This window comes from Anser anser, assembly GCF_964211835.1.
Source record: "Anser anser genome assembly, chromosome: 1".
In the NCBI taxonomy this organism is placed as follows: Eukaryota; Metazoa; Chordata; class Aves; order Anseriformes; family Anatidae; genus Anser; species Anser anser.
Genome location: NC_139720.1, coordinates 60,575,909 through 60,602,239, shown reverse-complemented (window position 1 = coordinate 60,602,239; position 26,331 = coordinate 60,575,909). Strand labels below are relative to the sequence as shown.

At 41.1% G+C, this 26,331-nt stretch overlaps 1 protein-coding gene across 12 annotated transcripts in view; it reads left to right on the top strand.

Annotated features, from left to right (window-relative positions):
* Window positions 1–26,331, top strand: part of TBXAS1 (thromboxane A synthase 1) — a 267,215-nt gene that overhangs the window by 145,098 nt on the left and 95,786 nt on the right. For all 12 annotated transcript variants that reach the window (XM_083830333.1, XM_083830331.1, XM_083830330.1 and 9 more), the window contains 2 exons: window positions 18,403–18,519; window positions 25,875–25,963. In XM_083830333.1, coding sequence (XP_083686459.1) covers window positions 18,403–18,519; window positions 25,875–25,963 — 206 coding nt within the window. The remainder of the gene's footprint in view (window positions 1–18,402; window positions 18,520–25,874; window positions 25,964–26,331) is intronic.

Below are 26,331 nucleotides of genomic sequence, written 5' to 3'. Positions count from 1 at the left end.
GCTTAAATTGGAGCCTATGTCCTTCTGCACCCCTCTTGGTGAGGCAGGCAAACAGTCTCTTCTCATATGTTTAAGTGTTTGGTAATGACACGTGCCTGAAGATTTAGGGAAGATGCTGAAAACAGTAGTTCAGAGTCTCACAGAACAGCTTAGTAGACAGCAATTTAAAAACGCTGACTGTAGTTAATGTAGAATCATTATACAGAATCATAGAATCATTTAGGTTTGAAAAGACCCATAAGATCATGGAGTCCAACCACCCACCTAACCCTACCAAGTGCACCACTAAACCATGTCACTAAGCACCATGTCCACATGTCTCTTAAATACCTCCAGGGAGGCTGATGTATGTAGGATATTTCCCTATATAGACTTAATAGCTTAGTGACCAAGGTAGATCATGTGAATTGTTTGCTTAAGATTTATGAATGTCTGATTGAGGAAGTGAACACTAAAGTTGGTCATATTTCCGGGTAAGATAGCAAAGAAAAATGGCTGATTCCTTCTGTACGAAGGGCTAGTAGAGATAGTGGGAACAGATGGGTTGCACACAGATGGAATACTAGAATAAAAACTTTCTACTTTTGTGTATGGCAGCTCTTTTTCAGAATAAAGAAGGACATGGGTTGTCTGTTTTCAGATGCCATGGGCCATAAACCTCAGCAATATAAAAGCAACACAATTGACTGTAAGGAGGCTAAAAGGCTTAAAAAACAAGTTTCATCTTCCCTCGCCCCCCATCAGGATATGATGAATCAGTAGATCGAGACCACGGCTGCTGTTGAGATGGACAGTCATCTTATTTTTTTGCAGGGTTTGTTGTGATATGAGTTATTTTTCAGCATGGGTTTAAGTATTTTAATCTATCCCTGAGTCTTTCCCTGGTTTATTAATGGGCTGCAGTGCTCCCATCACCATGGTATCCTGATACCTCTTCCTTTATGAAGGCTGCAAAGCTGAACGTTGATGAAATTTACATTTTTAATTCTCCACTCTCCACGCCTATACATAGAAAATGATTTGGAAAACCATTGGGGGAAACAAACACAAGGACAATATGGCATGGAGAAATGACTGGGGTTGCTGTGTTGTTTTGTTTGTTTTTAATGCTTTTTCTTTCTGCTATTATAGTGCAGCCATCGTTGGTTCAATACCTGCTCCTAGGTAGACACCAGAACACCAGATGGATTACGTACTTTACAGCACTAATGATAGTGGCTGATAATGTGTGCAAATCTCCCTTTCACTGATTGTTCAAGGCAGTTAAGAAATACTGAATACAGCTGTACATAATTACGCTTCTTTTGAAACTAAACCAGCCTGTGAAATTTCTGTTCCTGGAAAATGGTCAAAATTAGTCAATAACAAAAACAAAACAAAACAAACAACAAAAACCTGAACCCTTTGCATGTACTTAGTTAATAGTATATTGTGACATTCTGTTTCTTAGATGCAAGGCTTCCCTGCCAAGTCTATTGAGACTTAAAGAAAAACGGGAAAGAAAAAAAAGAAAGCTGCATAATAAAACTACAAAAAAGTGGTTTTGCTGCAGGTGTTGGAAGGTGCTGATTTGACAATACTATGCCTATGCACTTGTTTATGTCAGGAAGCATTTGTGTAGGACTAAGTATGTGTGTCCTTAGCATGTGGCAGGTATGTGAAGAGGGAGCCCCTCTGTCCACCCACTCTCTTGTTCTTTCATATGTTTGAGTTACAGCAAGAGCAACTTTTGAAATCATCTTTATTGGTTTATTTAAGTGCACCTTGTTTTTTCCTCTCATTCTGCAAATTTCCTATTTTAAATGACTGAAGAAGCCAAGATCAGTTTTATTAGATTTTCTCTTCCCTTCCCCCCAGTTTTTCTCCTGTTGAAACTTGCCAATCACTTTTAAAACCTACATTGGGCTTTTCTGCAGCACAGGAGATATCATTAAGGCTTTAAACCCACTAATGAGGGAAATGTGCACTGCTTGAAGGCTCCTGCAATATTAACTACATCCAATTATGTTAGGTAAACGTATGAGTATAGTCAAAACAGGATGAAAGCATATCTTTCTATTCAGGCCAAAAGCAGTCTTCTGAGCCAATCTTTCATCAAACTCACATTGGCTATTTATTTACTGGTTTTGTGGCACTTTGCTTTCATACTGCAAGTCCTAAGACAAACAACAGTTATAGACAGGAAGGGACTATCTGTTCCCAGGGCTCTGTTCCTTATTTAAAGAACACATTTTATTGCTGGATAAAATATGTGAAATCTTACGGCTGATAAATAGATTTTCCTGGTTAGATACAGTATTGCTTTGAGCAACCTGACCTAGTGGGAGGTGTCCCTGCCCACGGCAGGGGGGTTGGAGTTACATGATCTCTAAGGTCCCTTCCAACCCAAACCATGCTGTGATTCTATGATTCCTCACCTAACCTTGTCCTTAGCTGGCTGCTATGAGTAGGTGTGGTATGTGTGCAGAGGAGATGCAGCTTGTGTTTATATTGCTGGTCCCCACCTTTGTTTTCTGTTGTTGACTTTTTTCATTATTATTTTATTTTTAAGGGAAAGTCATCTTATCCTACTTCTTTGGGCATATGCTGTGCAGATTTTTTTTTGTTTCTTTAAACTTATTTAGTCCAATAACATCGTTTTTACAGTCTGTCACTTCTGACTTCTGAAACTATTATTTGTCAGTAGCAGATCAGTTTCTTTGTTTACAGTTTTCTCTCTTTACCCTATTCTTGACATATAATAGAGTGTCATGTCCCTTAATTTCTGTCCCGAGAACTGATTTCCGTGTACCTACCCAGAAGCCTAAAAGTTCAGCACCGAGCATTGGATCAGATGTGACCTGGAAAATTGTGATAGTTTGAATGGTTCCCATCTACCATGCCTCAGATCTGTGTAGCCTAGCTGAGCATCCTCTTCTCAAAGGTGGCCAGCAGCGGAAGCCACAGGTCCAGCATAATAACAAGGCGAACAACGACAGTCATCTTCCTTCTGGCTTTTCCACCCAGTCTCCAGCAACCAGCACTGTGGTGACTACCAGTGCCAGAGGATACACCTGGGCATCATTTCTCCAAATGGGTCTGCTGGCTATGAATCAGCTTTCCACCACTGTTGTAGCCTTTCTCTGATGGGATGTGAGCAGGTGGATTTTTTTTTTTTTAATTATTTTTTTTTTCTGTGGATCAACTTTCTGTTTAGAATATGATAGGAGTTATATCTGGGGACTTGTGTGTGTGTAGGTGAAGTTCATTCCTGTTCAGTGAGAGTTAATGTGATACAGGTGGGCATTATTATACTAACTCTTGGAAGCCTCTGCTTTTCATTTTAAGTAGTTTGAAAGTAAGTCATCTCAAAAATAATTCGAGAATAATTCGTTCTTTAGTCATCCCTTCAGATGGCTTAATCCATTCACCTGTCTTTACATTTATAGTTAAACTTATACATATGAAGGGTTTGTTGCTTTTTTTTCTTTGTTGTATATATATTATTATTTTTTTAAGATCATGGTTATATTCTTATCTAACACAATGATAACTCATTCTCTTAACACGTCTCAGCTGGACTTCCCATTCCCACAGCAAGACCTATAAAATGGATCATGTGAGCATTCCTCATCTGGTTCAGCACAGAAGCTAATCCATCTTAGTTTATGTATCAATGCAGACTTTTTCAGAGCCATGCAGGCTGACTTGGTGCTGAAGCAGACGACGAGAGCTCACATGGGCTCTCCAGCAGCTCCATTGTGATGGTGGTAATCCTCAATAGATGGGGAGTGGTGAACAGCTGATAGGGTACTGACATCTTAAATTGATGCCGCTGTTTTTTCAGTGGTTCCCTGACTATAGTCTGGAAAGTTCTCTTCTGATCTTTATGAAATTACCTAACGGTTAACTCCAGTAGCTTTGGTCTGGGCAAAAGATTTTCGCCATCCTTTGGGTTTTGTTTGTTTGTGATCACATGCAATTTTAAGTTCATTCTTCAAGAGTAAAACCTCCATGGGAAAGGGCATTTAGAGATGATGCACTCCTTACCACTGACAACATGTTGCAGCTATAAATCTTACGGATCATAAGTGAAAAATGAGTTGGCAGTGCTTTTTTTAGTTTCTAGTGGAATTCTTTGTTTATATAGCAACCACATATCTTGGCACCTTTTGTTGTAAATAGTCGACACCAAATAGTTGGCTGGTCTGAACCTTAGGAAGGGAATACACTGCAGGTGAAGCTCAGGGCCGTGCACACAGTGCTCCTGGTCATGACTGAGGAAAGTTGCAGAGCACTTGCCGGAACTGCGCCGTGGACAGTCACTGTTCATCGGCTTTAAATTCACCACACTTAAGAGAAAAGAAGAAAAGAGGTGTAAAATTCAAGTCTTCACACCGCATGGCTTGCTCCCTGCTCTCCAGTGTAACAAGTGCTCGCTGCTTTGGGCTGCTGATTCACATCTTTCTGAAAGCTCAGTGATGGCTAAGGGAGACTTCATTTAGGCATACGGATACGTACACAGCAACAGGCATACACATGGATCAGGATACAGCTATTCTGAAGCAAAAGAAAAGGATTGTTACTCATTGTTAATTATTTACTCCTGTCCATCTCCTCTCACAGGTGCTGAGCAATAGTAAAATAACTGCATTTGTTACCAGAATGTGTGCCATTCTTCTTTTCCTTTCATGCCTGCTCTTGCAAAACTGATTTGGGGAAATAAGTTGTAAAAATAAGAACCATCTTGCACTGTTCTCCTCTGCCAGGTTAGTTGTAAGTTTGAGATGCATGAGATATTCTTTTTTCCCTTTTCAAGGCAATTGCAAAGGACAGTTTCACCATTTCCCTTTCCATTTTCAGTATGCGCATTTAGATGAAGCTAAAACTGCACTCTTGCACTTTTTATGCAGGTTTCCTAAAATAATTCTGAATAATTTAACAATGGCTCAGAAGCATCCCAGTTTAACCAGTCGTTGACCTTCAGTCACGTTTTAATGTAATCAGGACTTACTCCAGTATTTCATCAGTTTCCAAAGAAGCTGTATTGTAGCGGAGGCAGAGGTGATATCTATAATTAACTTTGCCCACTCTGTTCCATTATAATGTTTACCTTTCAGGAGTTTATCAGACTTTAACTCCTTCAATTAATATTTTCCACTTAGAATTTTTCAGTCAAAATGGTCTTGGTATTTTGGAGCAGAAGCCTAGGGAAAAGATAGGGCTATTTATCCACTGTGGGGAAAAATAAACACAATGTCCTTTTCTTTGACTTTGGCTTTGATCCCTCTGGTGTAAGGGCTGGATATAAAAAAACACTTTGAAAATCTGACCAAACTGCTTAAGTTTATAAGCCCCTGAAGAATCTCAGTAAACATAGACTCAATAAAAACTATTAAAGACTGAGGAAACTCACTTGCAAGTATCGCTCTCTGGTGACAGGGCTCTACACATCACTAACTTCTTCTACAAGTTGTCATGTGAGCTGGATGCCTAAAGGTTGAGACTCCTGACTTTGTGACTGATTCATTTCACATGAAAGATTTATATATATATATATATATATAATGTTATATATTTATGACATTAAAACCTTTCAGAACATTTTTTTCATCTAGTATAAACTTACTTGACTGCAGTTTGAATATATGGCATACTATATTGCCAGTGTTAAGAATTAAAAATGTATGTATACCTAACATTTCCTTATCAAATCTCAGAAAACATTGAGGGCAATGTGGGGAAGTTGCATGTTGTGGCTGATTTAGAAGAGTCAAAAGCTCAAATAATAATAATAATAAAAGTTAATTGGAATATTTTGTTTCAGTTAAAGCTTTTAATGAAAACTCACAGCCGTTTCAGTTTGCAAAGTAAAGTTATCTTGTTCCAAAACCATATATAGCAAGATATTTTGTTGGAACTTTTCTCCATTTTTCTTCCAAAAACCCTGGAAAAGCAAATTGATTTTGCAGTATTTCCAGTTTCTCTCAACCATGCAGCTATAAGCTTTTCTAACTAGCTCTGGTTTTATTTTGTTTAATGTTTGATGTCAGTTTTTGGATCAAACACCTCCTCCCTCGCTGGTGTTTGACCGTGTCAAGTCAGATGTTCCCTGGATGCCCTGGCTGCTGGATGGCACAGCCTTGGTTTTTCCCTCCTCAGCGGTCAGTTGGGGCAGCTCTCATTTCCTCACTTCTTTCAGCTATTCCCTTGGTGCTCGTGGTGGCTTTTATATTATGTTGGCAGTGCACAGGCAGTTTTGGCTCTAAGATCTTAGGCTGGTCCCAGGGTTAAGATTTGTTCTAAGGAAAAGTTTTACCAGGGTTTGAGACATGTTGCAGAGGGTTATTATTATTATTATTTTTTCTCTCAGTTTCAAGATCCCTTTAATTTATCAGGCTGTTGGATACTGGGGGGATTCATCACTGACCTTAGATGTGGAGAAGCAGCTGTGCAGATGCCAGATCAGTTCGTGTGATGTGGGAGCACACGCTGCACCAGCCAGCACTGGTGGCTGGAAACTACAGCCCCTTTCCTTCCCCTTCTCCTGCACCCCAGTAAAGCCGTGCTTGGACGTGCAGGGGCTGATAAATGGCAGAAGAGTTGGGGCGTGCGGTCAGGCGTGGAGCACGCAGTGTGCGCAGCCTGGCAACATCACTGATGTGTGGGCTTCTGGAGAAAGAGGCCTTTTTTCTCCTTCCTGGAGGAAGAACCGTGGTGCTCTCAGCAGGCAGGGCTGTGGCAAGCTCTGTGCAAGTCACCTGCCTTTATAAATGTGCCCAGCTATTCTGAGGTTAATACTCAGCGAAAGGTTGCAGGTGTTTCCCTCTGAGGGCTGGCACTTGTTCCTTCTCTGGGCACTTGATAAAAGGGAATCTGAATTGCAGACACTTTTCTGTCCTGGTGTGCATTTGCTGAGCTTCCAGCCTGTCCAAGTCTGAAATGCTAGCGCTGGCTTTGGGGGCAAGTAAATGGCAGTCAGGACAACATAGGGAAAGGAGAGTTCAGCATCCAACTGACCTCTCTAGGTTCATGTCATGGAGGGAATACAGTAAAACTGACGCAATGCGGTGCTGGAACAGGCCCTACACGCACAGCATCACCAGGAGGTGTCTTGGTTTGCGGGAAAGGGATCAGTGACCTCCGGGATGGGGTCTCCGATCTGTTTTGTTTATTTGTTTTGTTTTATTGTTTGGCTGTTTGTTTGCTTAATTTTATCTTGTCCTAGAACTCTTCAGATTACAATATACGGTGACGTGCTTTATGCTTCATAATCCACACTGCTTGCTATCACAAGCCTAATATGCTTAAGAACGTGAAAGTAGCTGATACTGTTAATTTATTTTGAACGAGGTACTTGCTGATACTCAGAGGAGCGTTTTAACTCCTCTCCTTGAAGAAATCAAACACGAGTGATATGAAGTTATGAAGATATGAAGATATGAAGGCCTGGTTACAGGTTGGTTGTGAAGTGAGGCTGTTCTAGTGAAATTGTGAGCTCCAGGCAACTCATGATAAGTCTGTAGGTCCTGTGTTATTGTCTGTACACAATAGGACTTTATTTGTTGAAATTATCTTGTGACAAACACTTAATTGTCGATGTCTTCAAATTAATGTGAGTGTCAAATAAAAAAAAATGCTATTTCATACAAGCGTGCTATGACATGCTTTAATGAGTTCGGTTTCAATCAATTGAAAAAAATCCTAAGAAATAATAACAAATGTGAAATCTGGGAAGATAAAATCCTGAAAGTGTGCTGTGCAACTACTTACAAAGTTTTATAGCTCAGCTCTTCTTGAGGGACAAATAAACGAGGAACTAAAGCAGCTACTACTATCAGGAAAATGCATTAGCGTTTTGACAGATAGATGTGGAGATCTTAATATACGAAGTTTGTTTTTTCCCCTGATGTGTAAATATTCACTTAATGTAATTAGAAACAATTGTGAAGTGGCAGGCAGGGAATTCAAATTCTTCAGCTAAGCGGATATTGCAAATGCGATTTGTTGACAGCTTGTTGTGCTGCCATTACAGCTGACCTGGAGTTTTCTTTCTGAACAACTTTTCAAAGGAAATCTAAGATAAAAAGAATCATATTTGGCCAGGGAGTGTTCTGTCTCTGACTAGCAGCAGATGCTCAGAGAAAGAGCAGAAGAACATAGCAAGTGTTGAGTGGTATTTCCTTTAGCATAGCCCCCTAACTTTGACTGTCAATGGCTTTTGGACTTGTGGAGCTGTAGGTTACATCCACATTTTTAACTTCTACTAGCCCTTTTCTTCCAGTAGTTTGTTTCAAATAGCATCTTGAACCAATTTTCATTTTTGAAAGTCGTGAAGAGTCTTCACATGCAACCTGTTATTTCCTTTATTTGACATTGTTTTTGAATTTTCATTTTGGCATCGGGGAATAAAAATAGAATAATTTTCTGCATTTGTTTTGCCTGAATTGGAGCTTTTCGATCTGAAGATATTCTCTTTCAAAATAAGTAAATGAGACTGAAGTGTATTTTGTATATCAGGATGTTGTCTTATAGGAAATGTAACAGAACATAATCTACTGCTTACTCACATGTTTTATTGTTTCTCGGTGCTCTAAGATTTTAAGCTAGACTGGCCAGTTTACAATTTGCTTTTATTAAAAATTTTGTTTGAAAGAATTCAAACTAAAATTGTCAAAAAATACAAAATGAGTAAAAAACTGACATTTTTTTATGTACTGTGCTCTGAAGAAAAGTTTTGCCTACAAGTAATATTTTTAAAGTAAGCCACTGGAAAGGCTCCCCTTCACCTGGCTAGCTTGGTTCTGTCAGCAATCAGAAATTCTTAAGCATTTAAGTCCGATTCAGGGAGCTTACACTGAAGATATAGATCCCTAAAACACTCGCTGGGCCATACCTAATGCTTGGAAGTGCCTTGAGTCCCTTGGGGCTGGCAATTTCATCACTGAGGTTTCTTAGAAACCTGCAATTCTTCTTCTCAGCTTGGTTGGTACTAAACTGCTTAGCAGTTTTGAGACCTGTTTTGTGTCCAGCCTAGGAGACCTATGAATATGATGCTGGACCTCACAGGTATGCTTCGAAACTGCCTGGTGGTTCAGGCTCTGAAAAAAAATAGCAGCAAGCAAATTCCTTTGAGTTGCAAGAGAAGGCAACAACACCTCTCCTTTTGTACAAGGAGAGATGCCCAGAGTGCAAGCAAAAGGCTTTCATGCTTTTCTGTGCTGGAAATTGTGCCAAGGCACTCACCTCATCTCTCTGGGAAGTGCCCTGCCTAGCAACCTATAGGTGATTCTTGGGGAAGATGCACTTGTAGCACTGTGTGGAAGCAATTCCATTTTCTGTGCAGTCCTTGGCATTTCTGGTGGAGAAGTCAGCACGTGTCCTCAACTTCATAGGGCAGTCATGTGAATCAGGGAGGCCAAGGTTTCAGATACTGCTACAAAATATTGCTGATCAGAGGCCAAGGTTTCAGATACCACTGCAAAAAATGACTCACGTACCTTTATCTCACGATAGTTTTTATATAAACAGACCTTGGAGAGGAACTGGGACTGAAGCCCTTTTCACAAGGGGAATGAATGCTCTAACTCCAGTCTCAGTTCACTCCTAAGTATTCCCTGGAAAGGACAGGAGGGTTTAGGAGTAGTACCCCTCCCCACACCTTCCCCTCACCTGTACTCTTGCTATGATGGTTCATTCCTTCTTCATTATTCTTATTTCTTTACCTTTCTTCCCATCTCTATCCACAAGCAGGAATTAAAACTTTTTCTCCTGTGTGTGAGTTGAGTTCCCGCAGTGATGATGTGTAAGAGAATCACCATCATGACTTCCTTCACTTTTCAGGCCAAAGAAAGGCAGTAACCCCTGATCGCAGCTGTAGTGGCCTCTCTTCTGGACCCCACTGTGCTATGATGTCAATCAGAAGGGAGGTGGCAAGGCCCTATGGAAGTGTAGGACTCTTCTTCATTGCTGTCATGGCAGCTTGGACAACTCTGTGCTCAGCTTTGGTGAATGCAGTTCTGAGGTATCTAACTGCAGATCTAAGGCTCTTGACAGGGGTCAGCAGCCTAGAGGACAAGTAATGGGAGGCTGGGTAGTACTTAAAATCTGTCTTAGTATTCTCCAGAATCTCCAGGGGTGCTGCAGAGATGTCCTTCAATAAGCAGATTATAGAAAGATGTCCCTGAATGAGCAGATTATAGAACATGATGTTTCTATGTAACAGAGATCTAGCTTGACTTCCCGTGGGCATCACCTGCAATTTCTCTGTACACTAATGACTGAAAACATGGGAATATATCTGCTGCAAGAGTTATTGGGAGCTATTTTTCTCCCAATTCACCTTACAATCTGTAAAAGGAAACTTTTGGTCCTCAATCTTTCCTCTAGGAAAATTCTGCATAAACAGAGAGGCTTTTAATAATCTTATGACTTTATCCAACACTAAACAGTCCAGTTACGTCACCTGGAAAGTAGATTTAAAGATTTAAATGCTATGCTTAAAAAATGTTTCTCAGCACAGCAGAAACTGAGTATAGAACACAGGTTCTCTAGTACAACCTGAATTTGTTTATAATATCAAAACTCCTAATTAATTAACAGTAAATACTTTTTTGACTGTTTTGACCCCAAATATCCAAACTGATCCCCATATGCAAACTGATGAAGGTGTGGACTTAATTTTGGTCTTGTTTACATCAACATATGGAATGATGTGTGTCTTGCACCAGTCTAGGTCAGACTGCAGGAGGCCATATGTGTTTATTTTAGCATTTACGAATGGTTATATTTGCCTCACAGCAATGACTCGCTTTGGTTTCTATTGACAAAACCATGACTTAAGAGAATGTTTGCAAAGACAAGAACAGATGTTTCCAGGCAGCTTGCCACAGAAAGGAAAAATGCCAGTATTTACTTGTAAGCTGGTCTTGGCTGTGCCATTTTTCCAATGAGTAATGATGAACAGTAGCCATTAGTCAGTTGTTGAAAATCCTAACTTGACAACAAAGGAACGGGCTCAGAGATGCTTTTTTGTATAGTCTAATCTGTACAGTAGAGTGGAAGACAATTGCTGCAATCACTGCAACCAATTCTACCTTGTAACACTCTTTTGAAGTCATTTAATGACCAAGGAGAACCTAAAAGCCTAATAAATACATAATACGTGGATATTTCCTTCCCTTCTCCGCAAGCATGTTGGTTTCAAATTAAGCTTAAAAAGTGTACCAGACACTTTTATGAAAGTACAAAGCAATACAAACTTTCTGGAGTTAGTTTGGTGAGATTTTTTTCTTCTTCCATCATGAAGTGACCTCCTAAATCAGAGATACTAAACTCAGGTTAGTTTTAAATGGACTTTAATAAGGGGGGAAATAGTGCAATAGACTTTCAGTAGAGACAATGATGGTCTGGGAGGGCTTTGGGGAAAATTTATGTGTAAGTGTGTGTGTGCCCAACTGTAATGGGCAAGAAGGGACTGAGTTCAGTCACGCACATGCCACAGCGTGGGGTGTGTGGCTTCTGAGGACTTATGTAGAGAGTTCAGGAAAGGCAAATGAAGAGTGAGTCTACTTGGGGAGACACTACACCTGTGTGTAGCAACCACTGCTGGTGTGATACGGGTGGAAAGACGCCTGCAGACAGAGCAGAGGGGTGGGAGGGACTTGATTGTCTCCTGCACAGGGGCACGGTTCTTGGTGGGCAGTGCCAGGCCTTTGCCCTCTATGAACATTGTGACCTTTGGGAGGGGAGTTGAGTCCTTCTCCAGCTATGAGAAAATGTAATGACTTGTGAAAAGTGATGCATGTCTATTATGTCCGTGTAAGCAGGAACCTCATAGATGGAAGTGGTAATGAACTAGATAGAGTATATGACATAAACCGACTCTGCTTTTTTTTTTTTTTTTTTTTTTAATAGCATGTAACACAGTGCTCTCCTCCTGGTGCAACCAGCAGTCACTACATGATATATTTTTCAGTGTCAGGAATGCAGAGAGAGCTGAGCAGGACTTTTCCTCTTACAAATCTCCAAGCAAGTTTAAAGGAATATCAGTTTACCAGAGGGGAATTTTTTAAGCTAATGTATGGAGGCATCCTCTGCAATCCCATTTTCATAATGCAACTCTTAGATATTTATTTTTGTTGTGTTTCTTATACATCTTTTTAGTTATGATGATGATTTATTTATTTTTTTTAAGAGGAGATGCTGTGTTGTTCCTTAAGTGTCATGCCACTGCCACTGCCTGGATGAAACACTGTCTGAGTAGTTCATGGGCTTACTGGTTCCACCTGCTGGTTGAACTGGTGGTGGTGACCTGTCAATCAAGTGCAAGCAGGGCTGAAGAAGTAATCTTATGAAAAGATTTTACAAATAATTCATTTCTGAGGGGTGAGGATAGAGCCTTGTCTTCATGGTACAAGCCTTCTCTCTGTTATCTTGTTAAATTCAGTTTGAAAATGCAATTTCTTAGACAGGATGGCATTACCTGATCACAAGCGTGCTTTTAGCAAGAGAAGGACAGCAACCCTCCTTGAAAATAAAAAGATGAACAAACCAACCCACTGGTATGGCAGCCCTGCTGCCTGCTTGTTCCTTTTGGGGTCTTCTGTAGCTCACACAGGGAGAGAAAGCCCAACCCCGTCATTCTTAGAGCTATGACAGATACTGCATGGCGCATCTGAGGATTAGACCTTGCATTGGGAACGCACCTCGGAATTGTCCCAAAGAAGGAGAAAGAGGGGCTGGGGGGGCTCTACAGCTGGATTTATCTCTGGACACTGCAATGCCTATGAACAAAGGCTGGAGGTGCGAGGAGAAAATGGCTCTTGTCAGCATGAGCTTTAGGGTTGTTACCAGGGCTAGATTTTCAGAATAGTATGCGATTCCATTTACAGGGCCAGGAAAAAGCTGAATACTTACATCAAGGCAAATGGTGTTTGCTAGATGAGACTATTGCCAGAATTAGTGCTGGATTTGGGATTTTGGGTGCTCTACAGCTTAGTTCATTGTCTGAATCTTACCTGGATTTCAGTGCTGAGGGTTGATTCCAGCAGAAGTGAATCATTTTTGGTTAGTTTTTAACCTGGGAACACTAAATTATGGTTAAGGCAAAGTTAAGATAAAGTTTCTGAGATCCCATTTTGCAGACTTTAATTTTGTGCCGTGTTGTCAAAGCCCATGGAGTAGATGAGCAGCTGTTTCTACAGAGGTGAATGGTTTATATATTAGGCTTTGGAGCTAGTAGGTTCTTAAGGATCTTCAGAGATGCCCTTTAGGTCCTTTTGAAGCTTCACCTCTTCAGGATATTTTAAGAGTGCATGGCTGCATTAACCTTCTTCTGCTGGTTGCAAACCTTCATTCCTTATTTTTCTACCAAAGGAAGAAAGCTGAGAAGGTTTCTGAGGGATCATCATGGTGCTGCTACCCTTCCTGCTGCTTCAGGCAGTCGTTGCTGGCTGCCAGTGATTCAGACTGGCCTTTGAGTGACAAACTCAGAAAAGGAGAAAATGACTTTTGAATCACACACACAAGGCTTAAGTTATAATCCTGAAAAAAAAACAAAAACAAAAATAACCATGTCAAGATATTAGTGCATGAGTAGGTCCTACAGACATCCATACTGACGCAGTTCTTAGCGTGGTTTTTTATTGTATTGATGAGTCCTTTCCCAGGCACAGTCTGGGCACAGTTCAGGAGATTAACATGTGCTACTCCCAATAAGCAGTTTGGATATGGCCATTCTCTTTGGGAAAGTGATTTAACCTTGGGGACAGGAGGCGTGCTGTACCACTTGCCCTCGGAGCCAGAGAGTAGTTGCTGGCTTGAATTATTTAGTAATACACAGCAAGCCAAATTGACTTGGGGACGAACAAGCCGATAAGTGGGTCTGAAGGGTCAGCCTAAGGAACAGTTTAATGGGAAGGGAATTCTTGCATCAGTTGCAAAGATGCTGCTCATCTGCAAACATTTGCTTTCCGTTTTAAAAGCGCTGGTCTTTCAAGAATCTGTTTAGAAGGAAACCTCTCCAATTTTCTTTGTTATTTCTCATGACGTGTCTGTGACTGTGGGAATTCAGTAGCACTGTGGAGGTATGCTGCAGCGGATTACCATGCTGCCAGTAGTTTTCATGCAGCATTACTGTACCACGGTCAGAAATGGCTGATTACACAGGAGAAGGAAGGACAGAGCTGTTGTTGGGTATTTAGATAATGCCAGGTGGAATATGAATCTGATTGCATTTGACTTAAAAGCAACCTCCTTCCTTGCCTAAAAACCCTAATCCCACCCCTGAAAATCTTTCAGCTGCCTTCCATGGTAATTTATTTTAATGATTTTTGTAGGATCAAGAATTCTCTGAAACAGCTTGTACTTTGTCCATTTGCAGCAAGGTGACTCTCCATCTTTCACTAAGATACTTCAGGCTGATTCTCATACCAAATTCATTTCCATTTCTGCTATATGAACCTGCAACATAGGTTATGCAATTAGAAGGAAAGTGTTTGCAGAAATGATAAGAAAAACTGGTAAATGAAGTCTGCTATACGCTGTCAGTCACACTGATGCTATTCTAATAAACACAAACATCTTTTTGTGTTTCCAGTTTAAAGAGATAGAGTAAAACAATGTAAGTCCAAAATTGTCTCTCTTTCCTTGCAGTGCTTAAATACGTATAATGTTATACACACCAAAAATATGCTGTGAGCATTGCTGACATAAAGTAGAGTACTAAAAAGGCAATGCTATGGTTAGTGTCATAGTTAAAGCATTATACTTAACAGGCTTTCCATTCAGTAACAGGGCCCCTTTCTGTGAATGCACTATATACAGTCTTTATGCAATTAGGAGCATTTTTTAGGGTAAGTGTTTGGTTTTAGGAAGGGGTTTTGCCTTCAAGTCAAATGCAGTCAGATTTATATCCCATCTGTTATTATCTAAGTGGAGCCTTGTCTTTCAAAGGAGATTTGTCTTATAGAGTGTACAGATTGGGCAGCCTTCAATTTAGAAGTGGATGCAAAATACTTTTCCAAGTGTTGCCCTATAATTTTTTCCTTCGTTTATTTTTTATTTTTTCTGTGCACTATTCAAACTTTGCTTGCAAGACAAATCAGTCATTTCCTTGTGGGAAATGTTATTCTGTTCTTTCACTGTAGTTTCTGAGTGCTTCAAAAATGCTAATATAACAGTGGCAGTTCAGAAGAGGTGATGTGATATCTCTACTTAATAAATCAGGAGAGAAGGCTGGTGGTTGAAGTATATGTCCAAGAATGTTTGCTAATTTGAGGGGCCCACTGTGATGACCTAATTTCTTGGACCAATGTATTTTGTGTGATCAAGTCATATTCTCTGTTGTTGATTTCAGTGGCATCAGTAAGTGCTCAGGGGCTCTGTAATCTGGGCTTCTGGGATTGAAACTAAAGAAGTGAGGAATACTTATTTAGTGACCTGCTGATCCAAAATTTAGTGTAAAGGGCTTCTCTAACATTATGTAAAAAGTGTGGGGCAGAGGCTTGCATACAGTGCATTCTTCAAGGATAATGTTCCTTTCTGTAATCTGGAGGCTCTCTCTTCTGACCCTACAATTCCTTTGAGTATCTGTAACAAATGTGACAGAACTCTAGTGAGTGATGGCCTCTCTAGCTGCACCTCTGATCCTTAAAACAGATACCAACTGACAGGTTAGAAGACAGATAATTTGCTTAAAGAGAATACTCAGAGAAAACAGTCCAAACCACTTCAGCTTTGACAGCTTGTCCCAAATTTTCCCTATTTTTTGCATGAAATAGGATGGTCTATGTGTACATTAAAAATGCACCCATATTTTATCTTACAGTAGTCATCTGATGAGAGTACTTGACTTAATGTCTTCCTTCAGCTTAATTTCCTGTTGCATACTCTTCTACTTGCAAACAGCTCATCCTTGCTCAAAGCTGGTCTGTAATGTCAGCTCGGTGACATTAGTTTACTACACTGGGTGGTGTTGCTGAGTATTTAAAACTATCCATTAGCCTGCTTACAATGCATAATGAACTTATGCACTTTAAAAGCTTATGCAGTGTAGCAAGATTCCTGGCAAGTGTGGAGGAAAAAGGTGTTAAGGAAAGCTGGCAGCTTCTTAAAGAAAAGATATTAAATGCAAACTGTTCCAATATGGAGGAAAGTTAAGGATGTGCAGTAGAAGACCAGTGCAGCTAAATCATGATCATTTCATTGCCTATAAAGAGAAGTTTTCTTTTTACAAAGTGGGAAGTAGGTCAGATTTCCAGGAATAAGGATAAAAGAAGAGCATATAGGGACAATAAAATCAAAAGTCTCAAGGAAGAAAATGAAACGTAGGTATCCAGATGAGTAACAGGTGGTAAAAACTAGTTCTTTATGTACATTTGTAATAAAGGGAAGACTGAGGAAAGCATTAGAGGGTGAAATGGATCAATGGATGACGTTGGGAAAGTCAACATATATTTTTTCGGTTTGCTTCGGTCTTTCCTAGGAAAATATAGGGACTTTGCTACTGCTGTTAATGTAGGGGGACTGTACTGCTACCACTACCCTGGGTAGGTGGGCAGGTGTCTGGGTGCCAGATCTCACATGCACAAGTGTTTCTTTACAGCCTGATATCTACATTGCGGTGTACATCTCTTATCCCCACCCACCAATTTTAGGACGGTTTGTCTAGAGGAAATGGTTGTACAATACATGAAATACTGATTGAATAAGACTTGGAAAGTGTTTAGGGACAATCCACTGTCAGAATGGAGGTATTAGCCAGGGGGCTCCCAGAGGTGGCTGCTTTGCAAGTGCTGTTCAGTACTTTTGTTAATGGTTTAGGTGGCGGTGGCATTGAGTGTGATAACAATGTATAGAGGGCACTAAGCTGGGAAGGATAAAAGGCAATATGAAAGGAAGGGCTACAATTCGAAGTAGACATAATCAGTCGGAGAAGTAATCATAAAATGAACAGTCACATTTCAACAGGGACATGTTCTATATACCACTCTTAGGAGTAACAAACTTCATAGATAAAGCTTGGGGAATAACTTCCTAGGGAGCAGTTATTCAGGAAAAAAGCCTGAGTTACAGTAAACCACAAGCCAGGATATGAGTCAACAATGTTATGCTGTGGTATGTAGCATTCTGGGGTGAATAGAGAGGAATATATACTGCAGGACATAAGAAAAAAAAATCCTTCCTTGGCTGGAGTAGCATGTCAAGTCGCAGTACACTATACCTTGAGAAAGATGTAAATTGCATACAAGAGTATGCAAAGGAGAGAAATGAGACTGAACAAATGGTCCCAAAAAGCATGACTGATAAGTATGTAAGATAAGTATGTAAGTTGAGTGAAGTGGTGTTATTGGAGGTAAATAGCAGCAACGTGGTTAGTGATTGTTATAATCTTCAATATGGGCTGCTGAAGAAAGGGAGAGAATAACCCATTTTCTCTGTCTGTGTTAACACTAACGCTAAAGACCATAAGTTCCAGCAAGAGAGCTGGTGCTGCCATGTTAAGAGTAGTCCAGCACTGGAATAGTTTGCCTGGCGAGTTTATTGAATCTCCATCTTTGAATGCCTTCAAGAACAATTAGGAAAATATCCTCTGGCAATAATATAGGTTGTAGTACACTTTGCTGTGGGGAGGGGCATTTCTTGAGGCTTCTTCTAGATGTAATTGAGTTGTTTTCTGACATGCTTCCTCTCTCTCTCTCAAAAAATCCTTTTAATCCTTGGTGAATATCACTATTCTACAGAAAGGAATTTCTTAAAATTTAGTAAATCATAGCAGTCATCTTGGTACAGGGCCTCATGGGACAGTGCTTTAAACTACTAATATGTTTGACCAAGTGCTGAAGCTGTAAGAGTCCCAGGCCAGCACATCTTAGCTGGGCAAAACTCCGTGAGCATGTTCCTTACAGACAGAGTAAGGACTGGAACTTGCTTTCTAATCAACATATTTTCTGAAGACTTCAAAAATGCATGTAACAGTCTGACATACCAGCTGTCACCAGAAATCGTGTCCCCCACCGACACCCGCGTGCGGTGCGTTGTCACTCATGTCGCACAGAGAAGGAGTGTTGACAAGCCCTCTTGCTAGTCACCTTAGAAAGGGAGAAAAGAAACCAGGGTTCAGCAAAGGAGAGCTGGAAATCACAGGAGAGCGTCAGAAACGACGGAACCAGAACAGTCTGAGCAAGGAGCTGGTGGACTGACCCAGGGCTTTTACAAGCCCAAGAGGGAATGCAGGCAGCAAAAGGGAAATTTTCTCTAGCCTCATCCGTGTTTAGCTTGACGTTCAGGACTTATTTGAACCTCTCTCATTATGGGACAGAGACGCAACGCCATTCATGGCCAGTCTTACCAAGTTCCAGAGCCTCAAGTAACTCTACTTGTGTTTGTGTTAAAAGTGAACCATGTTTTCTTTTGACTTAGAAGCCGAACTTGATTTCCAAGCCAATGCTCGACAGCATCCTTTGTCTTCGTGATGACAGATGGAAATATGTCCGGAGCGTGCTGACCCCAGCCTTCAGCGATACCAAACTGAAAGAGGTAAGCTGTAGGCAATGTTGCTTTCCTGATTTAGAAGACATAATGGTTTTCTTTTGTGCGAGCATCTACTTATATAGCTCCATATTAAGGATAGCTTAAAAAATCTGCTACTCTTTGCCAGTTTACTTAGATCTTAGTAGCATGTCCAGTAGAGAATGTGTAGAATGTGGTTCAGCTCACAGACTGGTGTAAATCAGAATAGCTAATTTGAAGGTATGATCCTCTGTCTTTCTCTGTATAAGCCAGTTTGTCCATAAAAGTGTAGCAAAGTCAAAAAAGAGCCTTACCCCAACCCTTTTAGGAGTAAGCTAAAGTACAGAAAAGGTTATTGCTCCCAACTGGAGCATAGCTTTTCATTATTTGCAGAGTCAGCAGCTCTCATGTTAACACAGGAACTGCTGTCAGTCTATTTTCATTTCTCCATCTCCTTCCCCCCTCCTTCTTTTATTCTTTAATCCTTTCATATAATAAAATAAGTCACTGGAACAGAATGTCATTGCCAGATAAATACCTCTGACTGAAAATAAATGTCTCTGTGCTGACCTGCTGCTAATTTCCTATAAGTGTCTCAGCATTTCCTTAACCATGGGAACCCATTACCCAGTAACAAAGTTCTATTCCAGTGACACGATATCTCTTAATTAAATGCAGATAAATGATCGACTGCTTAAAGTCGCCTTTCAAGGGAAAGAGAAAAAAAATAATAATAACCAACAAACCACCATCTCTTCCTTTATGTATTTTATTCTGAAAGGGAAGCATGCCTCACTCCGGTGCCCAGTCCTCGGCTGTAAAATTTTCCACTGGGCAGACGCTTGTGTTGTTTTGACATGCCGCTGTCGAAATCCACAGTAACATCTAAATGCGTCTGGCTCTTTCAGCTCTATAGACAGCGGTCGCTTAGCAACGCCGGCTGTCACCTCCTTATTATGGTAAATTCTAATTGGCCGCAAGCCTGCTGGAGATGCTGATTAATCACAACTGACAATACCATTGGTTATGCGCCTCGACATTTGCTCTGTCACCGGCTCCATCGCCGAGTTTTATAGACGCGAGGATTTTTAAATATTCAGGCGATTAGTCGCTAATGGTGTGGCGGGAGAGGGGAGTTCTGCATTTTCCGAGCTGAAATTAATCCGCCTTGCTGCAGGTCATCGGCAAAGCGCGGCTCCCAGCTTCGGCTCTTTGCTGTCGAACTAACAAAAGATAAAGCCGCGCTCCCCTCCATTTGCGCAGAGCAACCTCTGCCGGCACTGGCAGAGCGAGGTGAGGGTGAGCGGGCAGAGGCCCCGTGCGTCCTGCTTTGGGGCCTGGCAGAGGCACGTTTGCAGGGTCTGACTCGTGAAACTGAGGCGGGAGAAGTCCCATTGCTTGCTTTGCGCTGCTTGGTGGCGGAACTGCAGGGCCGGAGGAGATGGAGGTAGAAGGTAAAATGGCGGGCCAGCCAGCACCTCGCACCCAGTTCACCTGTGGAAATTGCGACCTTTAGTTTTAGCTCGATGGTCAGCTTTCCCTGTGCTGCCTCTTCCAAACTCTGTATAAAGGGTGGAGGCTCCATGTTACCCAGAAATGGTAATTTTCTCCTCCCAAGTCTATAGAAAGTGGGAAAACAAGAAGAGAGAGAAGGGTCTCTCTAAAAGGCCCGACTTCGTTCCAGTCTCATGTCTTCACCAGAAGACCGTCTGTCCCTGCACAGAGTAAATTCGGCAGTAAATTGCCGGCAGTAAATTTGTGTTAGCTTAAGAACCTCTTTTGAATGGATGTACACCTCAGCCTTGCATTTCACTTTCAACCCAAATAGATGAATAGTCCTGGGATTTGAAGTTAATGCAACTTAACTTCTCGCTCATATGCTTCTCTTGCTGTTGCTTAATTTAGAAGCCATACCAACACTTCTCAAAGGAAATCAATGCTCATTAATTATGATCCCACTTTTTAACTCTCCCATATTTAGTACTCTGTCAGAACCTCTGCAGCATGGAAATGGAAATATTGTGTTCTAGTATTGGCCATACTACAGAGTATTCACGATTATGTAGAAGTCATCCTGTTTATAATAAACTCTTCCTCTCTAACCCAAAGGAATTAGAAATGAGTTATTTTTGCTATGAATTTGTTGCATAAGAACCTGGGTTTGTTGTTTTATATATATTTATAAACACTGCTAGACCCATATCTCATTTCTTCTCCTGGGATACTGATTTGTTTGCCACAGATATCTGAACTTTAGAAAAAAGCAAACAGAAAAACCCACCACAATCTTCCTACCACCCTGTTCACCCTGGATGTCTACTTTGCCTTCACATAATATCAGAGTCACCCTAGAGAATGGTTCCCCCCAAGTGTTGCAGCTCCCAGCTCTGCTCTGAACATAGGCTTGCCTGTCTGGATGCTCTGAGAGAACTGGGAGCTATTAGCCTGTGACAGAGCTATAAATGTTAACAACTCTTTGTGCTCCCCATAGCAATCCCTTCAGACAAATGATGTGCAGAGTTGGATGCAGACTCCTGATATCTCCATTTCCGAAACACAAGAATCTACTATGAGACTGAAAGACAGCTTCAGTACTAGCAATAACGAGAAGCTGGTCATCCACTCCTTGAGCTGGCTGCTATGGGACAAAACCCAAGGCAGAGATAATATATATTTGCTAGGATTTGAACTGTAATGCCCCACAGAGACATCTAGCTGCTGTGGCTGGGGGTGGAAGTGTGCTTTGCGCTTTTGTCTCAGTGGTATTGGTGTAGTGTCACTGAGAAGTTCACTAAGCGTGAGGAATTTCACTTCAGTTTGGCAAACGTCTCCAAGAGCTGGTCACCAAATGAGAAAAAGTTGATCCCAGAAGTTTGCAAAGTTATGAGCAATTAATTGAAACCAGAGGTTATAGAGCGGTTGGGGAGCCAGTGCTGTGATTGCTGCTTGCATGAAGAGAATTGATTCCCTAACATTTTTAAAGAATTTTCTAGCATTTTCTGTTTTTGCTCTCTGTACCCTCAATTCCTCACTTTAAAAGCTGTGCTCTGCTACTGTTGTTTTTTAACTCTATAAACTGTTGTTTTTATAGAGTTCCATACTCTCTGTTCCCCTTTTTCAATTTTCATTTTCAAATGTGTATGCAAAGATTAATAAAGTAGTCCACTCCAGCTGAAGGAAGCTTTGGATCCAGATAACGTTAAATTCAACTACAGTAATGGTGAGCATAGCGTAAGTCAACAGACTTTTAGGCTTGATCCTGCAGTAAGATTTAGTAGTCTTACCCCTGTGAGATGCCACTGGGGTTGGTAGCAGATTTGATAATAAGCTCTTCACAGTGAGCCCCCTGAATATACCATACAGTGCCATTGCTATGGGAGCACTGAGAATGAGAAATGAGAGAGAGGAAGCAGAAGAACCAAGAAGTTTCACTTCCAGCTTTGCCACTGACTGTCTCAGTGTGATCTGGTAAAAGCTGCCTAAATTCTCTCTACATGAAACATCCTTCATCTGTTAATGGGAATATTACCAACCACTGAAAGTTGATCCAAGGTGTAATGCATGAGGAATTTGTGAAGTAATATAGCTGGAGGTTCTCAAGTAAAAGATGCAGTTCCCTGTGTTCCTGTCATGCTCTCCTCAGCTATTATATATTGAAATGAGCTGATATCTTAGTGATCGTGGTGTACTGATCTTGATTCCCTATTTAGTGTTTCTTATTTAGTTTCTCCCCTTTTTGCTGTGGTGCTTGTGATGATCCTGCAGTTCTGGACCCCTTGTCAGACTTGATAAATAGCTTGGCTCTCTTTTACAGCCAGCACCAGCAGAAAACCCATTGATTTTTATTTATTCTGATGGTGCTGCAGTACTCTTGTCATCTCCTATCAGTATGCTGGGAATCCTCTCCTCCATTAACTAACCATTAAAACAAAACAGAACACAAAAATTAAAGAAGAGAGTGCAACATAATGTAGCATTGTCCTAAATAACCTGTGAAGTGGAGTTTGTGTTACGGCATTTTTTTATCAATTGAAGGGAGACACAAGGCAGAACTTGTGATAAGTTGACAGAACAATGCAAGAAAATCCTCTAGTGTTAGTCTCAGGCACATAGATCTTCCAGATCCCACTAGTACATAGGATCTGGCAGTGCAGCTGTTGAGATTTCCTTGATTTTCTCTCTACTCTACTCTTGCACAGTGGTCAGAGGCATTTTGGAAGAGTGTCTGCAAGTTGCAATTGCTATTCAGCAAAGCAAGTGCACTCACCTGAGATGATACAAATCACTAACTTAAGAGCTGATATGTGAAATGTGCATATCCTAGAGCCAAGAGTCAGTGTCTGCTTGAGTTGCTCTCTTTGGTAAGTTGTGCCCGTGAGTAGCAGAGCCCCACTGTGAGGTGATGGAAACACACCTCTGCTCTTTTCCTGGTTTTAGTCAGTGACTTGATATCTGGAGCAGAAGAGATTCTTATGCTGGGGGTGTATCTTGTTTTCCTTCTTCTTTCCTTATATTTCATACCATTTGTGGGACAAGAGGCCTGCCATGACCTTGCTATACTATATGTGAACAGTAAAGGTTTCTGGTGTGTCTCTCGACAGTGAATACAATCCAGGCTTCTTGGATGCTAAGAATAAGGGGAATAATCATGGTAAATACTGAGGTCCACATCTAACTAGAGGAATGTGACTCCGATGCCTTTGAACAGTGCAAACATCCCCATGCACCGTGCATACGCAGAATCGGAAACTAATTGTTGTTATGTGCCAAATAGCAAATTGGCAGGATTTATACAGCAAAGCCCCTGGCATCACGAAAACCCTAACCCCAAATGCTCTCCTTTGGCAGAAGAAAGAAATTTGGACTCTGGGCTACTCTTGCTACTAGATAACTGGCAGATCAAATATTTACAGGGACCATATTGTTTAGATTTTTCTTCATCCTGTTACTCTCAGCCAATCTGAACACAGAGCAGCTGGGGTTTTTTTACCCACCAAGAACTGAATCTCAGGCAGGTTATGCAGCTTTTATGTTCTGACTGGCAAATGATAATGTATAGGAAGTTAGTGATACCCAAGGCAGTGTAGATCAACATGTCTGTTACCGTGCCTGTTTTCAAAGTTTGCTGTGGTTCACCTCCCCCAACACTATTTTATTTTTCTTGATGATTGAGCAAAGAGTTTAAAGTATTAAGGGACTTGAGTACATTTCACTCTGTGGTCTTTGTAGTTGGCAAACTTGGATTAATTTATGTCCCTCAAGGGAATAGAAACCCAAACCCAAACCCAGGATTCCTAAGTAGATATCCCCCGTAGCTTTCATATGCAAATAATTGTCTCATTGATATGACTCTGTCCTATAATGCTAACAATAAATCAAATCCATGTGCCCCCCTCCCCACTTTCCCGCTTAGATGTGCTAATAAAAATATCTTTTTGTCTGGAAATAAATTGCTACGGCATTTTGAAAGGCTGGCGGAATGTAGAAAGTTCAGAGGTGCTGCGAGATGCCCTGGCCGGGCATATGTGCCCCTGCCATCCCTGCCAGCTGTTGGAAAGCAATAGCAGCCAGCTGGGTGGTTTCAGGTCTGGTGATGTGCTGAAGAATGAAAGAGAAAATAAGGCAATAAAAGGAAAAATTTGAAATGATCACCATCTGTTTAGAAAACATCGTACCTGTTAAAATATGGATTTTCATTTTGTTCTCCTTGACTGACTCAGTTCATTCGAAGGGCTGGACCCAGAGATTATAAAGCATTTTGCCCTGGTTTGATTTGTTGAACAGAAATGTATTAATTTTGTTGAATCATTTGAGAAGAAGCTCACTGCAGGGGACCTTCTTTAGAAAGCCAAAAGGGGCAGAAAACTGCCACATAACATGGTATGCACCTCCCAAACATATATACCAGCTGCTTTTACAGAATACTAATCTGGATTCAGAATTGTTTTGTGAGATTCCTGTTGCACAGCCCAAATCAATCCAGCTTTGAACTGAAAGGGTGACATCCTGCTCTGTCCCGTGTAGGTACGGGACTTCGAGAACAGCTAGACACATTCTTGACTAAGACTTCTGCCTTTGGAGAACATGTTGGATGCTCCCGCGTTGGCCTTTTGACTGCATACAGTCTTGCCCATGTGTTGGGATGGCAGCGTGCCTGTGCACGAAGTGTTATGCCAGTTTCACGGAGGTAGAAGTGCCAAACAAAATGGACTTGGCTGGGCAGCCTGCATAGCTTTTGGAGTGTGCTGAGAGGCTGCAGTAAGTCTTTTTTGGTAACAAGAATGTCAGAATAGTAGGACAAGTCTGTTCTCATATTTGTTGACATCCGTATGCTGAAGGAGGTTGCTCAGGAAGGAAAGACGGGTTGCTGTGCATATGTCTGCTAATGCTTGGCATAACTGAGGCAAGACTTGGGTATTAAACTGCAGGAGGATCTGTCACTAGTCTCTGTGGAGGAAGCAAATAATGCCATTAGGGTAATGGCTAGATTGCTGCTATGCCCTAACTCAAAGTAAGCAATTAGAGTCTTCCTCTGCCCCCCTTGAAGGTGTAATCAAGGTAACTGTCTGGTGCTGTTCATATGAAACAAGTTATAGAGAGACTTTAAGGAGGTCCTGATGGTTGCCTATGTCTGTTTTCCATGAAGTGCTGAAGGGGAAGACTATTTCACTGTTAGCCAGACAGGGTGTGGGTAGGTCTACCTTACCATCATTTGTCAGCAAATGGAAAGAACCACTAGCTGAACAAATTCACACGAGTGTCCACTTACTTAATGACGGTTGCCACTCCAGACAACCCTCTCCTCAGCACTCTTCCCACAGCACGGCAGCACTCTTCCCACAGCAAACTGTAGTGATATACATGGTGCTTTCCCGATGTACTCCTTAAATCCCTCAAACTGAGGGATGGCAAGATGGAAATACTAGGCCTCTGGTGATGACATCTTTATAAGACTTTGAGACCACAGAAAATATTATTCCTTCCGCTCAGTAGTATATGTAGCCTAAATGTAATGGCCTGTAAATATGGATCATGATAGATCATCAGCTGGGACAGGGAATGATTAAAAAAAGAGAGGAATGTTTTTGCTTAGTCACTCTCTGTGTATGTAGCCATAAATGGACAAGAACCAAAGGTCAGGTAAGCAACAAGACCTCTTGAATTTAGGCCCAGAGCTGGAGAAAGGCACCCCTGTAATAGTGCAGGCAATCCTAGCAATTCATCTCACCTGTGCAAAAGTGCCTGACCACACCTGCAGAGGGTCCTGAGAGCTCCATCCCATCTACTGGATAAAACTAATTTAGAATAATTGATTTGTTAATTATTATTATTATTTATTTTACATTTTAACAATTTTCACAATAGAATGCATTCCTTTCTAGATGACACCGCTAATAAACCAGGCTTGCGACGTCCTGCTGAGTAACTTGAAAGTCTATGCAGATTCTGGCAAAGCTTTTGATATCCAGAGGTACGTTCAACATACCAGAAATTAGTAGCAGATTTTAAAAAAAAAGAATGTCAATAGCAGCAATTATTCTAAATATTCACTTACTGTATGTATAACAAGATTTGTTTTTTTCTCTTGCTTTTATAAGTGGAGATCATAAGATAGAGGATGTGTCTGATGATAGATGCCTTTTCTTCATGGGGAGAGCCTTTGCATACTTGAAAAGTAATTTTGGGAATGCATCTAATGTATTTCTAGCTGTTTAATGGAGTTTTAACAGCTGGAAGCAGAAAGAAAAGCTGCACCAGTCCCTGTCCAGTCTGCTCTGTACCGTCTGCCAATAATGTACAAACATAGGAATTGATCTAGTATCAAATCCCTCTAGTCCA